Source organism: Strix uralensis, chromosome 28 (assembly GCF_047716275.1).
Source record: "Strix uralensis isolate ZFMK-TIS-50842 chromosome 28, bStrUra1, whole genome shotgun sequence".
NCBI lineage: Eukaryota > Metazoa > Chordata > Aves > Strigiformes > Strigidae > Strix > Strix uralensis.
The window spans coordinates 6,470,046-6,485,482 of record NC_133999.1 but is presented as its reverse complement, the minus strand read 5'-3'; the positions used below and the strand labels follow the sequence as shown (position 1 = coordinate 6,485,482).

The window sequence follows — 15,437 nt, the reverse complement described above, 5'->3', positions numbered from 1 at the left end:
CCTGCCATCCACGGTGTCGAGCCAGGAGAGCATATAGTTGACAGTGACGTCCTCTGCCTGCTCAGGAAAGGCCTCAGTGAAGGTGGCTGGCCCCTGCTTGGGCAGAGCCGTGGACTTCCCCAGGGCCGTCAGGGTGGTCATGGCTGCTGAAAAAGCAAACAAACCCAGCCCAACCGCGGGGCCACGGGGATGGATGTGGAGCTTGGCCACCCACCTGTGGGCTCTGCCACTCCCTAAAACTCACCTCTGGGCTTTGTCGTGGTTCTGCCGGTCAGCAGAGCCAGAGCGGGCTGGTGGGGGCTGACAGCAGGGACACTGTCCTCCATGGCCACTGCTTCCTTTTTGGAGGTTTCCAAAGGCTTCTGGGCACTGCCAGGGAGAGTGTGGAGCACAGGGGGGCCCTGCACCCAGTGCTGAGCCATGGGGTGGTGGGGGGCCAGGGCAGGCAGCGATGTGCAGCCTGTGGGGTACAGGGGATCCCCCTAGAACACAGCCCCCCATCAGCTGGGGGGGCACCAGTGTCCCCACCACCACCTGCTGTCCCCAGCTGTGGGCAGGGGCACAGGGGGGAACTGCACTGTAAAAGGAACAGCTTTTAGGAAACTCTTTTCTCTTAGGATATTATTAATAGCAGGAATAATTAATAAATAGATATTGGTTTGTAGGTTTAATTAATAGAGCACAGGTGCTCTAGAAACAATACTGACAGTTCAATGCCAATACTGCTCATCTGTCCCCTGTACAGCCCCTCATCACAGCTGGCTTGAAACCCAGTCAGGCTGAATTACTAAAAATTAATCTTACGTATTAAGTTTTAGATATAACAAAAGGGGGGAGCTGCACCAGCTTCCCTGAGGCCCCTATGGGCCCTGGCCACCCCCTGCCAGACGCTGGCCTGGGGCAGCTGCGGGGAGACCTGGGCAGGCTCAGAGGATGCCGGCAGCCCCGGGACAGAGCGCAGCATATCGGCAGTGACCAGGGGCAGCACGGCCGGGGCGGTGAAGCTCACACCAGGCACCTCCAACACCGTCAGCAGCTGGAGAGGGAACCTCTGTTGGGGGAAGTGAAGGGGATGACGGGGTGAGATATCGGGGGGCAGAGCTGGCTGGGGTGTCACCCGCAGGGCAGGAGCCCCAGGAGGGGCAGGAGCCTGCTGCTGTACCGGTCACGGCGGGTGGGCAGGGTGGGGTTTTGGGGGGAAAACAGCGTTCTGGGGGGTCCCTCCCCACAGCAATCGCTCTGCCAGCACCGCTTCAGCCAGAGCCTTGCGAGGCTTCGAGTTTTCACACCACAACTTCGCATGGGAAATCTCAATAATTTCCTGTCCTACTGTCCTCAGTGATGATTTCCCATCCCCATGATGGTTTCCCATCCCAACAGATTTCTATCCCAACGATGATTTCCCATCACAGTGATGGTTTCCCATCCCAGTGATGATTTCTCAGCCTCGTGATCATTTCCTGTCCCAATGGTCTCCCATCCTCATGATTTCCCATCCCAAGTGTGACCTTTGTGGGGCGGTAACTTCCTGTACAAGGGGAAGGGATGGAGCCAGCACTGGTGGCCCTGGAGGTGGGCGCTTGGGGCACTTTTGGGTTGTTTTTGTCCTCCCCCTCTCTGCCCCAGGGGGCAACTGCTGCTCCCAACTGTGGTGGAACCAGCGGTACCATGTGGCCATGATGAGGAGCTGTCACAAAAATTCTGCCGACCGAGGAGAGAGGCTGGGACACAAAGTATAGCATACAAGAGGAATTCTTGCATTCATGTGCATGAAGTGTCCCGTTCAAACTGGGGCATCCTGAGCGTGATCTTACACATGGTTCTTACACATCCAAGTCCAACACGATTTGGCTGATTGCTGCTTGACACGCACACACGCTGCTGTTTTGCAAAGCAACTCTAATTCTGCGTCGTCATCATCCATCTGCTTCTTTCCTGATCCAGGCATCCCTGGAGCAGGTCTTGTGCTGTTCCTTATCTCTGATGCCAGATAAGGGGATGGGTTCACTGCGGTGTCGGAGGGGCTGGGATGCCAGCGTGATCTGGGGAGTTCAGAGGTATCCTTTCTTCTTGCGGGGGGCTGTCCTTCTCCTCCCTGCAATGAGTCCTTCAGTCACGCTGACTGAACCATGGCTGATACATCTGTATCTCTCTCTCTGTCTTCATAGAATCTCGGAATTACTCAGGCTGGAAAAGCCCCTCGGGATCATCGAGTCCAACCCTCAGCCCAACTCTACAAAGTTCTCCCCTACCCCACATCCCCCCACAGCTCATCCAAACGGCCCTTAAACACCCCCAGGGGTGGGGACTCCACCCCCTCCCTGGGCAGCCTATTCCACTCTCTGACCACTCTGGCGGGGAAACATTTTTCCCTCCTGTCCAGTCTGAACCTCCCCTGTTGCAGTTTAAAGCCGTTCCCTCTTGTTCTGTCACTAATCTGTCTTAAGGAACTGGATCCAGTTTCATACTCTCAAGACAACTTGGTGCAATAGTTAGGGAATGAGCTTTTCACAAGACTGCACCTGGGGTGTTCCCTCGTGGGGGGTCTCTGGGAGGTACTTGTGGGGGTTGCTTGTAGTGGGGGGGGGGGGGGTATACTGGAGGCGACAGCAGCAGCGAAGGGTGGAGATGCTGTTCCTGGGGACGCTGGTAGTGGCCTGAGGTGGGAGGTTGGGGTGGGCCTGGGTCCCAGGGCCTGGGAGGGGGCAGCGCTCTTTGTTCATCTCCATTTGAGCTGAAGGCTGTCATACATCATCAGCCTTGGCCAAACGAGAACTTCAGCTTCTGGGCACGTTTGTCACGCTGTAGGGCTTTGCCCCAGTCTCAAGTCATCGGTCAGGCCTGGAAACCCTCAGCTGAACCGTCCCAAAGCCTGAGCACGGTCTGGCTTGGCTCGGTGTAACCCGAGTGTCAGTCTGTGCCTGGCTTTGCTCGCTGCCTGCGTCCTTCTCTTTGAAGGGATGGTCTTTGGGAGATTCTGCAGCACCGATCTGCCTCCTCCGACCTATCCCGCTGTGCCTGCATTTAACGCCCCCTGTTCCACACCTTCTCCTCTCACAGTGCCAGCAGAACCTTCATCCGGGGGAGAGCTGTCTGCCTTGTGACTGCACGAAGAAAATCTGCGAGCAGAAGGAAGAGCTGGGCCTGATGATAGACCTGATGTTCAGAACTCGTGACTTGGGCCAGAGGTCAGTGCTGGTCTTGCTGTCGGGGAGCGAAGCTCTGGGACGGTCACGTGTCGGGGCTGTGCCAGGGAGTGACAACTGAGTCACAGAAACAGACTCTACAACTCGAGGAGAGTTATGGACAGGTATGTTTACTCCGGTGCCGGGGTGCAAGGGGATTTCTCCACAAAGCTTGCACCCCAACGGCACATTTTACCAGAAACTTATCGAGTGTGGATATACATATTCATTGGATTACGTAGCACAAATATCCATATGCATGAGTGAGGCTGGGGTCAGCAGTTTGTGTTCTCTTTGCACCTGCCCATTGCCTCCTGGGGGGTGTCTCCAGGGGTCTGTTGGAGGAAGGCTCACAGTCCTCCTCACCTTGTACTTTTCTTGAACACCCAGAATGGTTCCCACTGGTTTATCACCTCTATCTTATCTAAAAGTACAGGTCTATTAATTTCTACCGCCCATACGTGGCTATCGATCCACTGCAAAGACTAAACTTGCTAGAACTCATCTGCTTTCCAAGGACACGTCGCTTAATTTTGCCAAATAGTAATTCTTGGTAAGTTTGAGGCCGCCCCTCGATGAGTGGGTTCAGTTTTGGGCCCCTCACTCCAAAAAGGCCATTGAATGACTCGAGCGTGTCCAGAGAAGGGCAACGGAGCTGGTGCAGGGTCTGGAGCACAGGTCTGATGGGGAGCGGCTGAGGGAACTGGGGGGGTTTAGTCTGGAGAAGAGGAGGCTGAGGGGAGACCTCCTGGCCCTCTGCAACTCCCTGAAAGGAGGGTGCAGAGAGGGGGGATGAGTCTCTTGAGCCAAGGACCCAGTGCCAGGCCAAGAGGGAATGGCCTCAAGCTGCGCCAGGGCAGGGTCAGACTGGCTCTTAGGAAGGATTTCTTTGCAGAAGGGGTTGTTGGGCGTTGGAATGGGCTGCCCAGGGCAGGGGGGGAGTCCCCATCCCTGGAGGGGTTGAAGAGTCGGGTTGACCCAGCGCTGAGGGATCTGGTGGAGTTGGGAACGGTCAGGGTGAGGTTCATGGTGGGGCTGGAGGAGCTTCAAGGGCTTTTCCAACCCAGATGGTTCTGGGGTTCTGTGTAATTCCGAACAAGTTTCCACAGAAAACTGCTTTGTTTTGATGACCACAGTAGCCCTTCCACAGAACAGTCGGGGCAGGCAGGATTATGAAGCCGTGCTCAGAAATCACTGCAAGTTGCTTTAAGTAAATAAGTTGCAAAGCAGGGGATCGTTCCCGTGTATCAGGAGCCGTCCCGAGCACGCGGCAGGGTGGTGGCAGCGGGTCCCCGCGGGGTCTGGCAGCACGAGGGGTCCGTCCACCCGCAGTTAGCGAGGGCGGCCGGTGCCCCCCGCCACAGCCCGGCTCGGCCGGTCCCTGGGAGCGTCCCCGACAGATGTCCGGACCCTGAAGGAGGCCGAGGGGAGATGTCAGAGGGAGCCGGAGCTCGAGCGCCATGATGGGGAGATGTGGGAAGGGAGCGGCCCCCGCTGACCCCGCCGAGGGAGGAGAAAACATCGGGGGGGCGAGGAGGCGCCCACCCCCCCCGCCCTGGTGCTCCACGGTCGTCGCCTGCGCTGACCCGCTGCGACCCCGACCGCTGTCCCCCTCCCGCCCGGGTGCTGCAGGGAATCGCCTCCCCGTGTGCACCGCGGAAAGGTTCCCCCAGCACCGCCCCATCCGGCTCCCGCCCCCCCCGCGGCCACCCGCCGCCCGGGCTCCCCCTCAGGGGCGGGGCCAGGACCGAAAGCAGCGCCCGGGCCTCCCCTGGCAGCCCTTGCACCGCCCCCCCCCCCCCCCACGGCGGACCCTCCTCCTCCTCCTCACCCCCCCAAGGCGCAGCCCAGCTCCAAAGCGCGCCCCCCCCGCGCAGTGCGAGGGGAGCGTGGAATGGGGCAGCTCTGGGGGCAGGCAGGGGGTGCAGGCAGGGGGCGCAGGCAGCGGGGTCATCCCAGAGCCAGGCACCAACCACCCTGCCCCCAACTGGGACCCAGAACAGAGCTGGGCACCCCCCAACTGGGACCACTGCCCCCCCCCCCCAGGACAACTGGATCCTCCCAGACCTGGACTCTCCTACTGGGACCACCAGGGTCCATGTTCCGCAACAGCCCAGCAGCCCCCAGGGGCAGGGGAGGGCAGTCCCACAGCCACAGGGGGTCCATGGCAGCCGGCAAAGCCGGTGGGAAATGTCTCCCTTCCCTTTTTGCAGCAGAGGCCCCCAAGGATCGAGTCTGAGCCAGAACCAGCTGCCTGGTTCACTCTGGACCCTACTGAGAGCCTGGCACAGCCACATCACAAGGGTCCTCATGCCCCCCCCTCTCCAGAATCCCCTCCTTCCTCCCCCTCCAGCCCCACACACACCACCCACCCCAGTAAGGGGGAAGAGAAACAGGCCACTGTGGTTTAACTCTTTTTATTTAGACTCGTAAAGGTAACTGCGGCCCAGCTGGACCGTGCACATGGGGCTGAGACCCAGTAGAAACGCAGCAGTAAGTCAGGAGCAGGGTGGGATGGGGTGAGCTGCAGCGAGGTGCAGCGCCCAGGCTGCCGAGGAATGGTCAGTTGGAGGAGGGTTTACGAGAGCTGCCCGCAGTCGGTAATGGTGATCTTCTTGCTCGTTTTGCCATCTTTCGAGCCACAGCGCTCCATGGCCTCCACCACGTTCATCCCCTCCTTGACACGGCCGAAGACAACATGCTTGCCATCCAACCTGCAGGAGAAGCACCGGTCACGGCTGGGCTGTCACCTCCCCAGCTGGGGACCCCCAAACTCGCCCTCCCACAGCCCCCAACTCACCACTCAGTCTTGGCAGTGCAGATGAAGAACTGGGAGCCGTTTGTGTTGGGGCCAGCGTTGGCCATGGACAGGATGCCAGGGCCCGTGTGCTTCAGGATGAAGTTCTCATCAGGGAACTTCTCCCCATAGATGGATTTGCCGCCAGTGCCATTGTGGCGTGTGAAGTCGCCACCCTGTAAAGAAGCGGCATTTCAGGTCACAGGCAGAGGAGAAAACTCCCCAAGCAGGCGTGGCAGCCCCGTAGAGGCTGCAGGCAAGAGGCAGAACCACCCTCCCACCCCAAATCTGCCAGCACCCAACTCCTAAACCCATGCGAGTGCCAGATCTCCTCACCCGCCCACCTCCCTGCTGCAGCGGGAGCACCACGCACCTGGCACATGAACCCAGGAATGATTCTGTGGAAGCAGGATCCCTTGTAACCAAATCCCTTCTCACCAGTGCTCAGGGCACGGAAGTTTTCTGCAAAGAGGAAAACCACCATGAATGGCTCGTTTTGTCCAGAGAGCATCGGCGTTTGGTGTAGCCACAGCGTGGCCAGTGCCGCTTTACCCACCTGCTGTCTTGGGGACCTTGTCTGCAAACAGCTGCAAAGAGAGGAGAGGCCGTTAGTCAGGTCGGGGTGAAGACTGGCCACCACCCCCCCTCCTGGGGGCACCCCCAGCCCGTGGGGATCCCCCCCCCGCCCCCCGCTGCTCGTAGCCCATGGAAGGTGGATCCCAGCCGTGCCTGCGGCTGCAGAGCACTCCCCACCTCGCGCTTTCATCTGGGAACCAACCAGACATGGCATCCAACCGAGTTTAAATACGCCACACGTCTCATCAGCGGGGCAGATGCGCCTTCGTTCCGCTGGCTGGGATTAAATTAAAAACCTCTTTGACTGGAGCCTTCGCAGACAGAGCGCACGCCGCCTCCAAATGACTTCAGGAGGATTTTGAGCAGGGAGCTGCCATCTGCACAGCGAGGCGCTGCCAGGCGGGGAGGGAACGCGCTCGCCGCGGGCTCTGCGACAGCCGCAGCGCAGTCCCCGGCCGTGCCAGAGATGCTTCGCACCCCCGGGGGCCGCTTCACGGGGCGCTAAATGCTTTGCTCTGGCCGTGACAATCCCGCAGCGATCAGGTTGCTCCCGCTTGCGCTCTCCGCTGGCCCGGCAGCACGACGGGCGCCCTAGAAGAGCATCTCCCGGGATGGGGGACGCGACTCGCCCCGATGCACCGAGCGGCTCCGGGGGCCGCTGCCGCCCGCTGAAGGGCGGCCCCGTTTCGGGGGGGACTGGGACAAAATGGCGGCGCGGGCCCGATCCCGCAGCCGGGGAAGCCGCCGCCGCCCCCCCGCCGCGCCGCTCCCCGGGGCGGAGCAGGGAAGCGCGGGGCAGGAATGCGGGCTGGCGGCGGGGCCAAGGCGGGCCGGCGCTAACGGGCCGGCAGGTGCGGCGGCCCGGCGGCGGGGCGGAGCACACGCTGCGGCGGCGGGGCGGGAGGTGCAGGGCGGCGGCGCAGCCCGGGCTGGCCCCGCACCGCCGCCGCCTTCCCGGCGAGCCCCGCCGCATCCTCCGCCGCGCTCAGCCCGCAGCGGGGGCGGCGGCACCGGGTCCTTTGTTCCCTCCCCGCCGCTGCCGGGGCCGAGCAGCCCGGGGCGCCGTTAACACCCCATCCCGCCCCCCCCCCCCCCCGAGGGAGCCGCGGCCACGTGGAGGCGGCGCGGGCCCCCCACCGCCCCCCCACCCCCCCCCACCCCCGGCCGCGCAGGCGCAGCGCCCACCGCCCCTCCCCCCGGAACGGCCCCGCGCGCCCCGGCGAGGAAATGGCGGCGGCCCCCTCCCCCTTCAGCGCTGCCGCCCGCCTCCCCCCCCGGCCTGCCCACCCTCCCCACCCCCCCACCTCAAAGGTGACGCGGCCCAGGGGTTCGCCGTTGGCGGCGATATCGAAGAAGACGACGGGGTTGGCCATGGCGGGGCGGGAGCGAGGCGGAGGCGACGGCTCCGTGCGGCGGGCGCGGCGCAGCAGAAGGAGAGGGGCTGCCCGCCGCCCTTTATATAGGGCCGTGGAGGACCCGCCTCTCCCGCGGCGCCGGCCAATGGGCGCCGGTCTTGTGGCGGAGTGGCGGGGCGGACGGCCAATCGGCGGCGCCGCGTTTGAAAGGGGGAAGAAAAAAAAAAAAAAAGGCGGGGGCGGGGGGCGCGCGGGTCTGGCGGCCGGGCAGGGCGGGGCGCGCATGCGCAGTGCCGCGGGCGGGGGAGGGGGCGATGGGGGCCGCGGCGCCGGGCGGGGGCCGGGGCCGGTTCCAGCAGTCCGGCGTGCGGGGCCGGGGGCTGCGGGGCGGCCGGGCCCTGCTGGGGGTCCAGCCGGGCCCCGCTCCCACCGTGGAGGCGCCCCCGGGCCGGGGCCGCGCCGCCGCCCCGCCGTGCTGCCCGGGGCCTGCGGGCCGCGCTGCCCGCCCCGCCCGCCGTTAATGATTGCCGGCGGAGGGCACGGTCACCGCCCGCAGCCGCGCTTGGGGGGGGCAGCCCCCACCCGGCCCCGCCGCGGGGTAACGAAAGCCCGAGGGGACCCGCGGGGAGCACCCCAGTGACACGCGTGAGCCCCGCCGAAACGAAATCCTTTAATAGCGATATGGAGCCGGTACAGGGAGCCACGGCGGGGGGGGGCCGTGGGGCGGGGGCTGAGCCCCGCACGCGTGTCCCGCAGGGAAGCAGCGTATGCACATTTATACAGGGGGCGCGGGCCAGCCCCGCAGCGACGCACTTGCCTTTAAATACGGGGAGGGGGGGTCTCGGTGAGGGGGGGGGCAGTAGTGTTTCTACACTATGTACAGCCTTGTGCTTCTGGGGGGGCCGAGCCCATCCGTCTGTCTGTCCCATGGCATCCTTTCAGAGGAAGCCCCCTTGCTGGGGGGGATCCCGGCTCTGCGGCGGGCAGGGGCACACCAGTGCTGCCCCCCCGGCCCCGTGGGGGGGGGTGGGGGGGTCCAGTGAGGAGGGCAAGGATGGCTCAGTTGTTCTCGAAGAGGGAGAGAAGATCATCGTTGCTGCTGCTGGGGAGGTCGGGGGGGCCCAGGTAGGAGAGCAGCTCGTCGGGGTTCGTCAGCTCGGGCAGGAGCTGGGGGGTGGCAGCGTGTGACAACCAGCTTCCCCCCCACCCCCCCCCACCCCCACCCGACGGCGGCCGGGGTCCCAAACCAGCAGCAGCAGCCCCGGCCGCCCCCTGCCCAGGGTACTCACGTCGAGGGCAGGCTCTGAGCCATCGCCCGTCCCGGCCATGCCGGGCGCAGGGGGGAAGGTGAGCTCCGCGGCGTGGGCCGGGCCGGGGGGGCCCAGGGGGGGCCGTGCCGGCACGCTCCGGTGGTGCAGCGGCTGCGCTGGCTGGCTGCCCGGGGGCTGCATCGGGGGGTGGGACGGCTCCATCCGCCCCGGCGGGGGCAGCTGGTGGGGGGAGAGCGCGGCAGTGAGAGCCACCCCCCACCGGGACACCCCTGGTCCCCCCAGAGGGAGACGTGGGTGCTGGGGGGGAGCCCCCCACCCACAGCCCAGCTGACCTGTGCAGGGAGAGGGGGTGCGGGGGGTTTCTCAGGGGCCAGGAGGCCACCGGGGATGTCGGACTGGTAGGAGATGGGGGGGGGTCCCGGCGCGAAGTCGCTCAGCGTCGGCGTGCCGGGAGCGCCGGGGGCAGGGAATGGCTCTGGGAAGCCCCCGGGTCCCGGAAAGCTGGAACCTGCGGGAGGAAAGGAGGCGATTGGGGCAGGGGGGATCAGACACGCCAGGGACAGGGCCCATCCCCATCCCCCGTGGGCTCCCCCGTACCCGGGGCACCGTAGTCGGCGGCGGCACCCGCCGGTGGTGGCGGCAGTGCCGGGAAGGGCGCGGAGCCGGGCCCCAGGGCCGCGATCATCTCCATGATGTTGGGCAGCACCATGTGCGTGGGGCTGAGGGTCCGGCACCGCTTCAGCGCTGGCCCCTCCGGCTCCTCCTTGACGTGGACGTCGGGTTTGACCGGGACGGGTTTCCAGCTGCAGGTCGGGTCGATGGTGATCTCCTCATGCTCCGAGCTGGGGGGGCAGGAGAGTGGGGAGGCTCAGGTTGGGGTGGGGGGGTGTCAGCTGCACGGCCCCCCTGGGGGTGGCACAGTGCTGGCCACGGACAGACGGAGTGGGGACACTTACTTCTGGATGTAGATCAGGATGCCCAGCATGTACTGGTCCACCTCCAGCCCCTCCAGCAGGGCTGTCTTACTGCAGGCAGGGAGAGGCAGGGTGAGGGCAGGGAAACCCCCCCCAGGGAGGGAAAACGGGGCACGGCCCCGCTGGGGGGCCACTCACTTGCAGACAGGACAGCGCCACGTCCCCCTCTCGCAGTTGAGCTGCAGGTAGGACTCCAGGTCAAAGCACTGTGGGGGAAAGCGGTGGCTGAGCTGGGGCAGGGGGGAACCGGGCACAGGGTGGGGAGCACCCAACAGCCCCCGGCCACTACCACCCCCACCTGTATGTGCCGGCAGTCGTGGCCCCTGGCCGGGAGCTGAATCCTGCGGAAGGTGATGGGGCATTTGAGAGACACCTTGATGGCCGTCTGCTCCACACCGTCCTCGCCGTTGGGCCCCGGGGTCCCCGGGATGGTCCCGCTGCTGAAGTTGCGCTTGACTGGGGGAGGGGGAACCCAGGCACCAAGGGTCAGAACTTGGACGCCGGGATGGGGGTGGCACCATCACCCCCATCATGCTGCAGCCCCCGACCAGGGTGTTCCCCCCTCCCCCACCACGCTGCAGCCCCCCAGGACCTGGGGGGGCCGGGGGTGCCGGCCGCAGCGCTCACTTTTGGTGATGCAGTGCTCAGCGGGGAGCAGGCGCTTCTTGATGAGACCCTGCAGCACCGAGCGCACCGAGGGCCGGTGCACCAGCTGCAGGACGAAGAGGTGGGACTGCGGAGAGACGGGGCGGGGGGGGGCTGAGCCACGGCCCCAACTGCCGCCGCTCACCCCCCACCGCGGGACCCCCCGTCGGTGACTCACGCAGCAGCAGGCAGTGACGGTGATCTGGATGGTGTTCCTGCCAGGCTGGCAGACGTGCTTCAGGTAGAGCGGCTTGTGGGAGGTCTTGTTGTCGCCGCGCTCGATGGTGAGCGGCGTGGCGTTGACGCTCACCTGCACGGAGGCCGGCCAGTTGGTGTTCATCTGCCGGTCCTCGTGGTGGTAGCACTTGAACTGCAGCTCCAGGTCAGGCCTGGCGGGGCAGGCAGGGGTGTGGGCAGGGGTGCAGGCAGGGGGGGGTCCCACGCGAGCCGCCGCGCCACGTACCGCCGCGCCACACAGCCCCAGGCCGCGCCGAGCCGTGCCCCGTACCACGGCGCTGTGCCGGGCCGAGCCACGCCGCGCGCCACCGCGGCGAGCTACATCGCGCACCGGGACGCGACGCAGCGCCGTGCCGCTCTGTGCCCCCCGCGGTGCCGCGCGGCCCCCCCGCCGCCCCCCACCTCATCATGAGGGTCTTGTAGACGGAGTCGCGCAGCTGGAAGACGTGGTTGCTGACGGCCAGGTTGTGCTGCAGGCGGAAGGGCTCCAGCACCACGCCGTCCCGCACCGGGAAGGTCAGCCGCAGCTCCTCCCCGGGGGCCGGCCCTGCCAGGGACGTGTCAGCAGGGACCCCCATGCCCGGCCACGCCCCGGCAAGCCCCACCCACTGGCTGAAGCCCCGCCCCTCTCCAGGGTGCCCCGTGGCTATACAGCAGCTCCTCCCACTCGGAGCCCCCACCCCCCCAGTGGAGCCCCCTCCCACCCCGGGGCACCCGTCCCACTCAGAGGCCCCACCCCTACACCACAGGCCCCTCCCACTATGTCAGGGCCCCCCCCAGGCAACGAGCCCCTCCCACTGCAGCCACACCCCATCCCTGCAGGTAGCCCAGCCCCCTGGAAGCCCCACCCACTACCCGAGAGGCCCCGCCCACTACCTGTGAGGCTCCTCCCACTACTCAAGAGGCCCCACTCACTACCCAAGAGTCCCCGCCCACTATCCCATAGGCCCCTCCCACAGCAAATAGGCCCCACCCTTTCAGTGGAAGCCCCTCCCACTGACCCCCACCCTTTGCACAACCCCCTCACTGCTCCTAGTCCTGCCCCCCCACGTCCCGCCCACTGCCTCCAGCTGCTCTCATTGGGCAGTGCCTGCAATGCCACGCCCCCCCGGCACTGGCCACGCCCCCTGCACTAAGCCCCTCCCTCTCCCTTCAATTCCTCCCCACAGCACCTTGTCCTTAAAGGGGCAACAGCCACCGAGGTACCAGCAGCGCCGCTCACGCGGGGGCCCTGGGGCATGGCGGCGGGGGCGGGGGGGGTCTCTCCGACGTGTCCCCCCACCCCGGCAGCCTCCCCACCCCTGCTGGGGGCACCTACCCGAGGGAGACGGGTGCAGGGAGGTGACGCTGGGCTTCATGTCCGGCAGGAAGGGCGACTTGACGTCCTGACCCGGGGACGCGTAGGGGGGGATGCCGCTGCCCGGCGTCATGGGCGGTGTGGGGTTCCCGGCCAGCGGCGAGCTGGGGTACCCCGGCAGCGACCGGCCCGGCTGCGGAAGCACCGCGCACCCTCAGCGCCCAGCCGGGCCAGCACTGCCCCCCACCCTGCCCGGTGCCGGGACTCACCCCGTTGACGGCTGCTTGGCTGTAGGTGCCGAAGCCGGTGCTCTGCCCGTTGAACTGCTCAGCCGGCTGCGGGAGGAGGGAGATCCCCAGGGGCTGGCACCAGTGGACGGCAGACCCCCGCCCCCCGCCCCAGCCCCGCTGCGGTACCTTGTAATAGGGTCCGGAGTTGCCCGAGGCAGAGAGGTACTGGCCCATACCCTGCTGCAGCCTGTGGCCGGGGTAGGAGGGGGACGGAGCAGAGGGCTGGGGGGCGCTGGGGGCGTACTGGGCACCAGCCGCAGCATACTGCCCGCCCTGGAGGTACTGCTGCGCCGGGTACCCCTGCAGGGCCACAGGGCTCAGCGCCGGCAGGAGGGGAGGGGGCGGCACGCCACGGCCCCCACCGGCACCCACACTCACCTCGTTGGAGTACGCCCGCTTGAGGCCCTGGCGGGGGAGCTGCTGGCTCGGGGGGGGGCCGGGGTAGGCGTGCTGGGGCATCCGCTGCCCGCCGTACAGGGGGCTGGTCCCGGGTGCCCGCGCGGGGCTCATGCTCACGGGGGAGACGCCGGAGGGAGCCATGACGCCCGCCATGCCAGCCGGGCTCATGCCAGAGGGGCCGCGAGGTCCCGCATGGGGCAGGAACTGGCTGCTGAAGGGCTGCCCTGCGCCCATCTGCGGCGGGGAGACGGCGGGGGGTCACGGTGGGGCAGGGGTGGCCGCCGGCTCCCCAGCTCTGCCACGGCCGGGCTCTTACCGCGCCGTACTGGCTCAGCTCCTGGCTCTGCTTCTCCTGCAGCGCCGCCACCGTCGCCGTAGCCGTGGCCGTGGCTGTGGCAGCGGCGGCAGCCACGGCGGCGGCGGCAGCCGCCTGGGTGAAGTCAGCGGGGGGCCGGCTGGCGTGCGAGGGGAGCCCCATCCCACCGGGGCCGCCGGGGCTGCCGGCGTAGCTGGAGGACAGAGAGGCGGGCGAGGGGCGTGCAGCGGCCCCGCGGCAGGGCGCGGGCCAGGACGGGGCGGGCAGGGCCGGCCTTACCTGGCAGCGAAGCCCGGCCCGCCGGGGTAGGTGCTGCGGCCATAGACGCCCGGCTGCACGTAGCCCTTCCCGGGCGCCCCCTCAGCGAAGGGCTGCTGCGGCAGGAACGGTGGCGAGCTCATGCCCGAGCCGGTGCCGGCCATGCCGGGCAGCAGCGGGGTGCTGGAGCTGCTCCCCCCAGGGCCCATGGGGCTGCCGAAAACCTGAGGGGTGCCGGTGGGGGGTGCGGGGGTGGGCAGCGGGTCAGGCAGGGGGCAGCCATGCCCATCTGCGCGGGGGGGTTCCCGGGGTGGGGGACGAGGATGCTGCGGGTACCTGGCTCTGGGAGGTGTTGCTGACACCCCAGACGGTGGTTACCACGGAGAGGGATCCCGCCGGCTGATTGGTGCTCGGTTGCCAAGGAACAGCCTCGTATGCAAATGAACCATCACTAGAAAGAAAAACAAATTAATTAAGAGGAAGGACAGAGGGACAGAGGCCACTGGCCAGGGCAGCAGCGGGTGCAGCCCCGGGGTGCCGGCGCTCACCCGTGGGGCGTGGGTGGCAGGGAGGGTTTCATGGGGTTCATGGAGTTCATCGGCGACGGGCGGGCGCAGGCTGGGTCTTCCGAGGCCGTGGCGGGCGCTGCGGGACGGCGTCACCGTCCCCGGGGCTGTGGGAGGCGGAGGAAACGGCGGGTGAGGGGACGGCCACCCCCGGCAGGGGACCAGGGACCCCGGCGGGGCCGAGGCTGGGGAGGGGGGAGGCCCGGAGCCCGCACGGCCCCCCCCGGCCTCCAGCACCAGGACTTGGCGTCCTGCCCGGGCCTGGCACCGGGACCCGGCCGGCACGCGGCCGCCCCCACTGCCCCCGGGGGGGGGTGTCCGTGGCCCTCCCAGGAAGCGCCCCCCCTGCCCTCCCCTCCCCTCCCCCGTGGCGGCCCCCCGCGGCTTCCACCCCAAAAACCCCCGCGGGCACAGACACCCCCCCCCCCCGCCCCGGGGCCGCGGCTGCCGTGGGCTTTCCCCCACGCCTGCGGGTGGGGGGAGCCGCGGGGACTTTCCGGGGTGCGGGGGGGTGGGACACACACACACACACACACACACACACACACACACACACGACACGACGCGGCCCCCCCGTGGCATCGCCCCGCACCGGGGGCCGCCGGCGCCGCCCGGGGTATTTCCAGCGCGGCGAGGGGGGGGGCCCGCGGGGTCACCGCGGCGCTTTCGGTTCCCTCCCGGCCCCGCGGGAGGGCGGCGGGGATGGGGCCGCCACAGGCCGGGGAGGGGGGCGCAGGGGGGCATCCGCGCCGAGCCGGGCCTGCTCCGGCCCTCCGGGAGGTGCCACCGCCGGGCCACCAGTCCCGGGCGCCCCCCCGCCGGCCGTGACAGCCCTCTCCCTCCCCGGCCGCGGGCCCGGTGGCACCGCGGGGACAGGCCCCGGGGCCAGGGCCGCCCCCCCCATTGCCATGGCAACCGCCCCGGGCACGGGGCGGGGGGGGAGGCGGGGCCGGGGGGGGGGGGGGGGGGGGCGCGGAGCTATTTTCAGCCGCGGCGCGGGGGCTGCGCACAGGGACCCGCCTGGCGCGGCGCTGCCCGTCCCTGCCCGCCCCGGCGCTGCCCGCACTCACCGTCGCGAGCGGCCCAAAATGGCCCTGGCGGCGCCGGGCGCGCGCGGCTGCGCGGAAGCTGCGCGGGATTTTCAGCCCGCGCGCGGCCCCGGCTCCATGGCGGTGGCGGCGGCGGCGCGGGGGGGGGCGGGGCGGGGCGCGCGGGGGCGGGGCGGGGCGGGGCCGAGCCGAGCCGAACCGGGCCGGGCCGAGCCGAGCCCG

The 15,437-nt window shown here is 67.8% G+C and overlaps 2 protein-coding genes across 3 annotated transcripts; both read right to left on the bottom strand.

Moving 5' to 3' along the window:
• Window positions 1-5,586: 5,586 nt before the first annotated feature.
• PPIA (peptidylprolyl isomerase A) lies at window positions 5,587-8,006 on the bottom strand. Its single transcript, XM_074852239.1, has 5 exons — window positions 7,863-8,006; window positions 6,539-6,569; window positions 6,356-6,444; window positions 5,986-6,158; window positions 5,587-5,899 (listed from the first exon to the last, which is right to left on the bottom strand). The coding sequence occupies exons 1-5, from the start codon at window positions 7,929-7,931 to the stop codon at window positions 5,764-5,766; spliced, it is 498 nt and encodes a 165-aa protein (XP_074708340.1). The 5' UTR covers window positions 7,932-8,006; the 3' UTR covers window positions 5,587-5,763.
• A 558-nt stretch (window positions 8,007-8,564) lies between these two features.
• On the bottom strand, window positions 8,565-15,382 carry ZMIZ2 (zinc finger MIZ-type containing 2). Of its 2 annotated transcripts, XM_074852214.1 has the most exons (19): window positions 15,237-15,382; window positions 14,149-14,273; window positions 13,937-14,051; window positions 13,622-13,824; window positions 13,343-13,535; window positions 13,006-13,260; window positions 12,754-12,927; window positions 12,607-12,672; window positions 12,359-12,530; window positions 11,443-11,587; window positions 10,982-11,192; window positions 10,786-10,891; window positions 10,457-10,614; window positions 10,297-10,364; window positions 10,141-10,209; window positions 9,782-10,026; window positions 9,517-9,692; window positions 9,203-9,403; window positions 8,565-9,080 (listed from the first exon to the last, which is right to left on the bottom strand). In XM_074852214.1, the coding sequence occupies exons 2-19, from the start codon at window positions 14,196-14,198 to the stop codon at window positions 8,973-8,975; spliced, it is 2,715 nt and encodes a 904-aa protein (XP_074708315.1). In that variant the 5' UTR covers window positions 14,199-14,273; window positions 15,237-15,382; the 3' UTR covers window positions 8,565-8,972. The 2 variants fall into 2 exon arrangements, with proteins under 2 accessions (XP_074708315.1, XP_074708316.1); XM_074852215.1 differs by lacking the exon at window positions 14,149-14,273 and having other exon boundaries at window positions 15,237-15,359.
• Between the last annotated feature and the right edge of the window lie 55 nt (window positions 15,383-15,437).